Source organism: Dipteris shenzhenensis, chromosome 3 (assembly GCF_047967505.1).
Source record: "Dipteris shenzhenensis isolate YYH24624 ecotype China chromosome 3, Dip_SZ_1.0, whole genome shotgun sequence".
Classification (NCBI taxonomy): domain Eukaryota; kingdom Viridiplantae; phylum Streptophyta; class Polypodiopsida; order Gleicheniales; family Dipteridaceae; genus Dipteris; species Dipteris shenzhenensis.
In genome coordinates, this window is record NC_141598.1 from 23,015,495 (window position 1) to 23,024,878 (window position 9,384).

General features: G+C 42.7%; 1 protein-coding gene across 1 annotated transcript in view; it reads left to right on the forward strand.

Annotated features, from left to right (window-relative positions):
• Positions 1 to 9,104, forward strand: part of LOC147903528 (putative serine/threonine-protein kinase SIS8) — a 139,044-nt gene extending 129,940 nt beyond the window's left edge. The window contains exons 12-15 of the mRNA XM_087399712.1: positions 6,889 to 6,938; positions 7,127 to 7,303; positions 7,400 to 8,004; positions 8,123 to 9,104. Coding sequence (XP_087255838.1) covers positions 6,889 to 6,938; positions 7,127 to 7,303; positions 7,400 to 7,592 — 420 coding nt within the window. The 3' untranslated portion in view covers positions 7,593 to 8,004; positions 8,123 to 9,104. The remainder of the gene's footprint in view (positions 1 to 6,888; positions 6,939 to 7,126; positions 7,304 to 7,399; positions 8,005 to 8,122) is intronic.
• The last annotated feature ends 280 nt before the right edge of the window (positions 9,105 to 9,384 follow it).

Sequence of the window (9,384 nt, forward strand, 5' to 3'; positions counted from 1 at the left end):
GGGAGCCCACCATGTGATATCACTCTCTATCAGCAGGCTGTTGGATGCCTTATTTATTTATGTCACACCAGACCTGACTTACAGTATGCAGTATCTCAGCTCAACAGATTCATGCACATGCCCTGTTCACAGCATTGGCAGGCAATGAAGAGAGTTTTCAGATATCTCAAAGGCACTCAGAATTTAGCCCTCTTCTATGGTGATCAGGGTTCACTTACCATGCATGCTTACACGGATAGTGACTGGGCAGGTTGTTCCGACACCAAAGTGTCACATACTGGCAATTGTTTTTTGCTAAGCAATTCATATATCTCTTGGCTTAGTAAGAAGCAACCAACAGTTGCCACATCTAGCTGTGAGGCTGAGTACAGGGCAACTTTCACCGCTACAGTAGAGTGTGTCTGGCTTCAATAGTTACTTACAGATCTTGGTATTCGCCATCCTCCACTATGGTCTACACTGACAGCCAGAGTGCTTTGGCCATTGTACGTAACCCAGTGTTTCATGCGCGTACCAAGCATATTAAAGTTCACTATTATTATGTTCGGGAGCGGTTATCAGCAGGAGACATAGAGTTGTCCTATCTTCCCACAGAGGACAACATAGCAGATCTGTTTACAAAGGCACTTCCTTGTCCCAAGTTCGAAGTCTTCCGCCAAGCTTTACACTTGGTTCCGTTTGTTACATGATCTGACATACCTTGAACATTTATAGGTGGCTATATCCTTTTGGATGAACATGTGCCACCATGAGTAGAAATATACCAGGTATTCTGAGACGTTTCCAGAATACTTCAGCCCATCCCATGGAGTGGGGTTTGTAGGCCATCTTTTGGTGGTTCTAGTGATGCTCTATAGGCCATGGTATGTGCCTTGTAGGCATAGATATAGGGACTTATAGTTTTAGTGTCTTTTAGGCCACATAGGACACTTAGTCCTATGTGACACCTAGAACACTTAGTCCTATGTGACACCTAGGACACTTAGTCCTAGGATCTAGGTCTAGCTACAAGTACCATGTACTCTTTTTCTTTCATTCTCAAGATTGATGTGACGGCTGCGACTCTTCGACTCTTTGTACCTTGCACTCTCTTTTCATTCAACGATCCTATAGCTGCAACACTCATGGTTGCACAAACATCACTATGAACCAGATAAAGCTTGTGTGAGGCACCAACTCTCCCATCCTTGGGAAATGCAGAACGGTACATCTTACCAAGCTAGCAAGGTTCACAAACATGCTTTGAAGGCATATGCATTTTGGGAAGATTAACAATCATACCATCTTTATATAACTGCATCAAAGTCCCAAAGTTGAGGTGCCCAAACCTTTCATGCCACAAATGGGTATCTGCCATGGTAGAGGAATCAAGAGCAAATACATGTGCCTCTGCAAGTGCAATATCATCCAAACATCTGTCATAAGGGTCAAGTCTATACAGACCTCTAGTCAGTGTGTCTGTTAAGACCATGGTAAAGGCATGTGTAGCATCATACACTGCACACTGAACACCACAAGAAAGAACTTGATAGCCACATGTAGCTATGACTGAAATAGAAATGAGGTTTTTGCGAATGTCTGGAACATAAAGCACATTCTCTAGAGCGACAAGACTACCAAAAACAGAAGTAAGAGCAACTTGTCCGACACATTTCACGGTATATGCTGCATTATTGGCAGATGTGACACTCCCTCCCTTAGATGTATGCTCTAGTGAGTTGAATAACTTCCTTCAGGAAGTAATGTGCTTGCTAGCACCACTATCAAAGGACCAGGCATCATGAACATCAGAAACTGCCATGCAGGCATCATGAGCATCAAGATTATACTGACATGTAACTAAGAAAGCCCAATGCTGGTCTTCTGCAAAATTAGCTGACTCATGTCGATCTCTCCCTAGGAGAACCAAGCATTCAGAGAAATCATGCCCAAGTTTTGTGCAATATTTACATCTCTTGTTCTTTTTGTTATCCCTTGAAGAAAAGGCACCATGAGAATGACCAGCATGTGAATGAGGGGTTTCCCAGCTGAAACTTTGCCTTTGCCTTTGTTTTTATGCTGGGCAGCAAAGTCTTGATCACTAGCCATAAAAGCATTGCGATTTGCAGGACTTTGCTTCCGAAGGAGAAGACCAACCAGCTGGTCAAAAGAATAATGGTTGGCATTGTCACCCGCAACCAACCTCAATGTAGTAGCAAAGGCTTGATAAGAGTCATACAACTCATCAAGGATATTAGAAACAAGCTGAGAATCAGGCATCATCTCATCAATATTGGCCAATTGCTGTTTCAAAAGAAAGATAGGCATCGATGTTAGCACCCTCTTCAAGCTTCAAGTCCTTCAACTGCTTGCGGAGATAGGCAACCCTTGCCTCATTCTGCACTTGATATAAGGATGCAAAGCTGATCCCTTGCTTGCTTAGCCGTCTTGCAAGACCGGATATGAGGTACAATAACCCTTTTGATTGAAAGAGCAATCAAGGCATGTGCTTTGGCATGATGACCATCCCATTGAATTTGCTCTTGTGTAGGAGGCAAAAGTGAACCGGATCAAATGCTTGCTTCCAGCCTTGGCAGCTCGGTTCCGGACGAATGATTCAAACGATGGGCGGGCATAACAGAGTATACATGTAGTAGTAGATGCAGCTGCTCTAGAAGTAGCATTAGACCCATCACTTGAAGACCCATCACTTGAAGCAGTACCAGAGGCAGAAGATGGAGCACTAGAAGCTACATTACGTGTAGGCCTAGCCTCAGAGCGTGAAACAATGTGCCATAAATTCTTGGCAACCAATACATGCACCAGACCACATGGGGTAATTTGTGCCATCAAGCTTGTCATCAATCCCAAGCATCCCAAACAGATCATCCTTATTGCCAGCCATTGTGCCAGAAATGCAAGGCAAAAGCACCAATCTGACAATGTAAATGAGAGGAAGGCAACCTCTCAAAATCAAGTGGTAAAATTTTGCTCAAGCTCAAAGCTTATCACTGCAAAAGACTTTGTTGTCCCAAGGTGTACCTGTTGCAAGAAAATCCCCAAAAGGAAACACGAGGCCTTCCAAGGCAACATGGGCCTTTCCAAAATACCAATGAAGCAGAAATTGGAAAGAACCAATGCAACAACGGCTTACCCAATGATGTAGTCCGAAGAGACAGTAGTGGCAAAGCTGTGAATGCAAGCAGAGAGATTCACCCTTGAAGGAGAGGTGAAAATGAGAGCAAATGGCAATGAGAAATGCCAATAGAGGGTTGGAAATGAGAATTACAGCAAGAGAAAGTGCTTCCACGAGGAGAACACTTGGAAATGAGAAGAGAGTGATCCAAAGGAGCTTGGAGGCGTAGTTGTAGCCCGAGGCAAAGGGAAGCCAAAAGAGAGAGAATGGGCTCAAGGAGTGGCCTTTGGATCGCTTCAACAACCTCCAAATGTCTTCAACAACTGACACACAGCATGAGACAGTTCTAAAACACTTGCACGCTTCACGAAGCATCTCTAAAGTGCTGGAAAAACTTTTAACTGGCTTGCACGCACCTCGAGGCAGACCCGTATTGCAAAAAATGCACGCTGTCAGGTCCGTACTGATTCTGCACTGCATTAAATGCAGCTCTGACAGGTCCGTACAGTTCTGTGCCAGCATTAAATGCTTCTGTACATGTCATAAATGCTTTCCACGCAGATCCGTACAGCTGTACGGATTCCGTACAGCAGCAATATTCCACGCTTGTGAGGCGAAATTGCTGCAGCAGGCTGGAAATGAGTTGAAACAGCTCCTCCTTTGCAGCAAGTGCTCCAAAATGCAAACTCCACACGCCAAATGTGAAGTTCTTGCGATGAAAAAGCTTGGAGAGGCCTCAAACACTCACGGGTGTGTAGAAACAAGCAAAACTAGCAGGAATGAGGGCTCAGGAGGTTGCCAAACAGCTTTGGAAAGCTGTCAATGGCTGAGGGAATGGATTCCTGACCTGCTGTGATACCACTGTAGGCTATGGCAAGCAATGGAAGCTCAAAAATGGAGGAGAGAAGGAGAAAAACGAGATGCTGTATAACTGAGAGTGGAGGCTCAAGAGAGAGCCAACATAACAAAACCCTCGGGCTAAATGCTCTAATTGGACTAAGTGTCCTAACTGACCTAGGTGATAGATGTACTAACTGTACCAACAGACCTAACTGACTGTAACTAGGCCTACAAGGTACATACCAAGGAATAAGTGGCACCTATGGATAGCCCATAGAATGGCCTACACTCAAATCTTAAGGATTTTGACGAGTCCAAAGTTTTGGGGAAACCTCGTTAGTTTCAAAGATTTGATGGATATAGGTCGATGCTTTTACTAGGACGCTAGTCAAGGAAGTTTCTAAGTGCATAGATGTTATCTATTCCTTGGGCTCCCTAGTCTCGAATTGTCTTATACTTGGAGGTTTTTTTTTTCAGGTTGTGGTTTTTGGTTGGCCATTTGTATTTACTATTTCGCGACAGATCCACAAATTCGTGTTGTACCAATCATAGCACATGCATATGTGGTGTATTGTGGTGGTAGGGGACACCATGATCCATCACATGCTGCGAGGTTATGCCAGAGTATCCAGACTTATTTAAGACTCTGCGCCTACAAACACATGACTATCTTTCCCTTTTTAGGAAGATAAGTTACTTACACAAACAATTATGAGATGCTTGCTTAAATAATAATAATGTCTGTTGGAATATGGGTTTTTTGATACTCAAAGCTTCTTTAAGACTGAGTGGTTAGATTTGCTCTGAATTAGAACCCAGACTATCCTTTTCGCGGTTGAAAAGCAGATATTTTGACTTTCTGGATGTGGGAAGTCAGATTTGATTTCACTTCCAAGTTTGAGAAGTATAGATTTGATTTCACTTACAACTCTAGGAAGTGTAGATTTGATTTCACTTCCAAGTCTGAGAAGTGTAGATTTGATTTCACTTCCTAGTCTGGGAAGTGTAGATTTGATTTCACTTCCAAGTCTGGTAAGTGTAGATTGGATTCTCTTCCAAGTTTTGGAAGTGTAGATTTGTTGAACTTCCCTAATTTGGAAATAAGATTGATATTTTCCCATTTCGGAAGAGGCTACTGTTGTGTTTATTCTTTAATAGCAGATTCTGGGATTTTTTCGAGTATATGGTTTCCTAGTGTGAAGGACATCAAGATTAAAGGAAGCAAGTCAAATGACTGATATTTTGGGAAACTCTTTAGGATAGTTGATGTGTACCTTGGGTACTGGTACCATGTGCCTACCTTTGTAGAGTTGCGAGTTGGTTGATTTGACAGAGATGTTGCGTTTTGACCAAGACTTCGTGCTCATCTGATGTTTTTGAGCAGGTGGATCTCTTGTTAGGATTTTCCTTGACTCTATTGGTTTTGACCAATAGTGAGTTGTTTCTAGCAAGTTTACTAATTCTTTTGAGATTTTATGAGCTCAGGATTGAGCTCTTTGAGGAAGGGGAGTATGTCATGTGCACGATAGGGATATGCAGGCATATGATGAGCTAGAGTGCTATGTGTGGGAACATGGGTCAGCAAGATTGTTTTTTCGCTTTCCTTGGCGCTCGTATGCTTTTCTTGGCGAGCACTCTTCCTTGAGGCTATAAAGGGAGGGCTAGGGCCATAGTTGCACACACCGGCCAGTGAGGGAGCACAGCCAGGAGCTACCAGCACACTCGTTCACTAGGTGGTATGGGATGCCAAGGGTGAGGTTTAGCTTGCAGGGCTGGCAGTTTCCAAGAGGCTCTCTAGCCTGGGCTGGTTGGGGCTGATAGTCTGGATCAGCATGGTTGGGTGGCGCGAGTTGCCTGCACATGATTCTTGTGTTCTAGACCATGGTTTTGATAGGGTTCGATCTTGTGAGGGCGTGACAAAAAGGCATGCTAACAGGAAGCAGGGTGACGAGGGAGAGGGAGAGAGATGGAACTAGGGGCAAGAGGAACTCATGCAATGATGTACTTTCTGGCTGGCTTGGGTGTGGAAGTTAAAGAAAAATTAGTATTGCGAGTGGAGGGCTACATAGACCTTTGACTATCTGAACAGATAGTGTTGGCATTTATTTGCCTTGTGAGTTAATTTTGATCTTAATGCATGTTTTGTTACCTCGATAAGCACCCTAAGGTGCTAGTCTGAATACCTGTATGTGTGGAAACCTAACTCTAGACAACTATTGACAATCATAATCGATGGCATTGATGATTTACAGCCTTTTGACTTGTATGAGTTAGAAACTGCATGCTTTTACTTAATCAGTTGGGTTCATGTGTATATGTTATGGCTGTATTAGCAGGCATACAGATTTCACCTTGTGAGATTGTCATCAACCTTTGGAGAGTCTCTGCTACATGCTTGCTTAACACTTTTGTGAGAAAAACAACACTGAGGAATCCTTGTTTCTTTGTGGCCTTGCATGCCAATTCTGCACTATAACCCAGTTGTCCTATTGCAGCATTCATGAAACACTTTCAGCTTGCTGTTGCCTGTGGCCTAGAAAACATAAATTCGCACAAACTTCCTGTGATAACTGCTTCTGCTTTACTCAGATGGCAGAGCATCAAATTTTGCTCAGGGGTATTCTGTAGTGTTTAGAAAGGAATATTGTAAAGTGTCTTCTGTTGCATTTCATTATTCATTAGCTTATTCAAAATATGCAGATCCCATTTTTTTTTGCCGAAAAAACAGTGCTAATTATATTACTTCGAGAACAAGATACAAGAGGTCAGCTTATAGCTGACGGGCTGCGAATATGCAGATCCCATAGATTGAATCCGATCTTTATTCTTTATTCTCAGAGGTGCTGAGACTTTTCTTTGTCTTGTGTGTGTGGACAAGGTGCACGGGTGAATGTTAACATGGATTTAGAAATTGATTTGTTTTACTGTTGCAGCCTGAATGGATGGCACCTGAAGTTCTTCGAAATGAGCCATCCAATGAAAAGTAAGGCATCACCTAAAATTCATGCTGCTGGCTGTGTTCTCTCTATATGCATTCTGCATGTTCTCTGTTATCCAGTATGCTCAGGTACACTTAAAGGCTGATTAATAGACAGAATTGCTATGAGCAAGTAAACATGGCTTTTTAAAATGACTGTACAATCATTCAATATCACTTGTTCCCTCCTGCAGGTCAGATGTGTATAGTTTTGGTGTCATATTGTGGGAGCTGGCTACATTGCAACAGCCCTGGGGGGGGCTGAATTCCATGCAAGTTGTTGGGGCAGTTGGATTCCAGCACAGGTGCTTAGATATTCCTGAAAATATGGATCCAGCTGTAGCCAAAATCATACAACAATGTTGGCAGAGGTATTAGGTGCATTTACTTCTCCTAATTTCCATTAAATGGTTTGCTGTGGAGGTGTCCAGGACTTTAATCCATGGTCGTACTTGATGGTGTTGCAGTGATCCCAGAGCACGACCCTCATTTGCAGACATCATGGCTGCTCTGAAACCATTACAGAAACCACTTGCAGCTGTCCGTCCTTCAGACAGTGGAAAGCCTGGAAATTTGCCTAGACCAGTACAATCGCAACTGCAAGATCCTTCAGCTCTACACTCTGCTGATATGGATGGAGGTCAAGGGGCTGCTGTTTGAACACTGTCCTTAATAAGGAGCTTTACCTCTTCTGCTCAAATTTCTTGCATGCAAATTGTGGGATGCATCGTTTCCATTATGGAAATGGATTTACCGCTAAGCACTCATGATTGTGTATTTGATAGTATGATTAACCTGTCGGAATCTGTGAAAGGGGAATATGAAGTACTGCCAGAAAGTCAGAATGCATCGCTGGGTCCAGAATCAATCAACAGAATGGTGCCCAGGACTCCTGGTCTTCACCAGGTTTTCCATAAGCTGGAAGGGTTCCCATTCTCTATAGCTTAAAATTTCTGTTGGTTGGAAAATTAAAATCTTTCATCTGGAGTTATGCACCTGAGTTTCATCCTGGAGTGCAGCTGGAGAAAATAAACAGAGCCCTGTTCATAAGGTCCTCCAAAATCATGGAATGGTAATTTGGAAAACGAATTTGCCAATTGATCTAATTGCTCTTCAATTATATGGAGGAGAATGCTAGGCAGGGTTGTGGTTTGACACCTGCTTGCGCCTGTGACTTGTGTTCATTGCAGGGAAGATTCCGATGTTGTGTGCTCCTGGGATGTGTACATTTTTTCTTCAATGAGCTGCTGGCTGGAACATTTGACAATTGATTTGTAGAAGGATGCCTAAGATTGGCTTGATTTTTTCATCGGCTTGACATTTCCAATTATTTCATGGAGGGGGCTTCAATGTGGCTTGAATGTAGTTCCCACAAACATACTTTTTTCCCACTAAAAGTGGTTTGAGGTGTAGCACGAGCAATTTCATATACGTTCAGAGGTCTATCATATGTACATATAACATGATTGGAAGAAGACAGCTTGACATGAGAGCCGGCATAGATGGAAATCCTGGAATGGATTGTCCAAGGTGTAGCATCGGGTTGTGGGTGGGGTTCTCAAGGGTTTTGAACAGCTGGACTGATGTTTTTTCAATCATTGTATGTTATTCAATAATCACTTGGTAGCATGAAGCTTGATTGGAGCGATTCTGCATCTGGCTGGCAAATGGTAGGTTGGATTTTTATTTCTTTTTTTTTTTTTGGTTCAATTTGGTAACTCTCTCTCTCCATGATTTCAACATTTCCTGCAGGCACTTAGGGACTTCCAATCTTGCTTGTACGATGCGTAAATATCAGTGGATCATGGCTGTATGAAAATGCCTAAAGGCTTGATGATTTCTGTATCCAGAGACGGCTCTGGTTATTGCTACCTGGTGATGATGTCAATAACCTGATGCATGTCTCTACTACATTTGATCACAGAAGGTTCAATGTCATTGAAGTATTTGTTTTGGCCCACATGCTATTTTACTGTTCTACTTTGATGTAACCCTCAGTTGGTTGTAGCTTTAGCTCAATCTCCTTTATTGTCCTTCCTCGTACACTTTTATTGAATTCTTTGTCTACTGAGAAATGCAATAGTGCAATTATGCAGAATGGTCGCCAATGTCATTCTGGAATTAACCTTGTAGATGGTTTGCATCCCAAACAGCTCCTTCAATATGCAGGTAAGCCTCCCTCAAGGATGATCCAAGTTCTCCCTATGTGGAGACAAGATTGGCTCTTATCCCTGCTGCTCAGATACATTGGGTGTGCCTTCAAATGTACTTACTTTGCTCCATTAATTGGCAATATGTATGCCTTTCCAGTAGGTGCAATAATTGTTTCTCTACTAGAAACCATAAAATATGCAGTAGGTAGAACATTCGCAATTATTGAGGTCAGGCATGGTCTCTAAAGTACACTAAGTATTAGTTTAGAAATTAAATTCCCAAACCATGCATAAAAAGA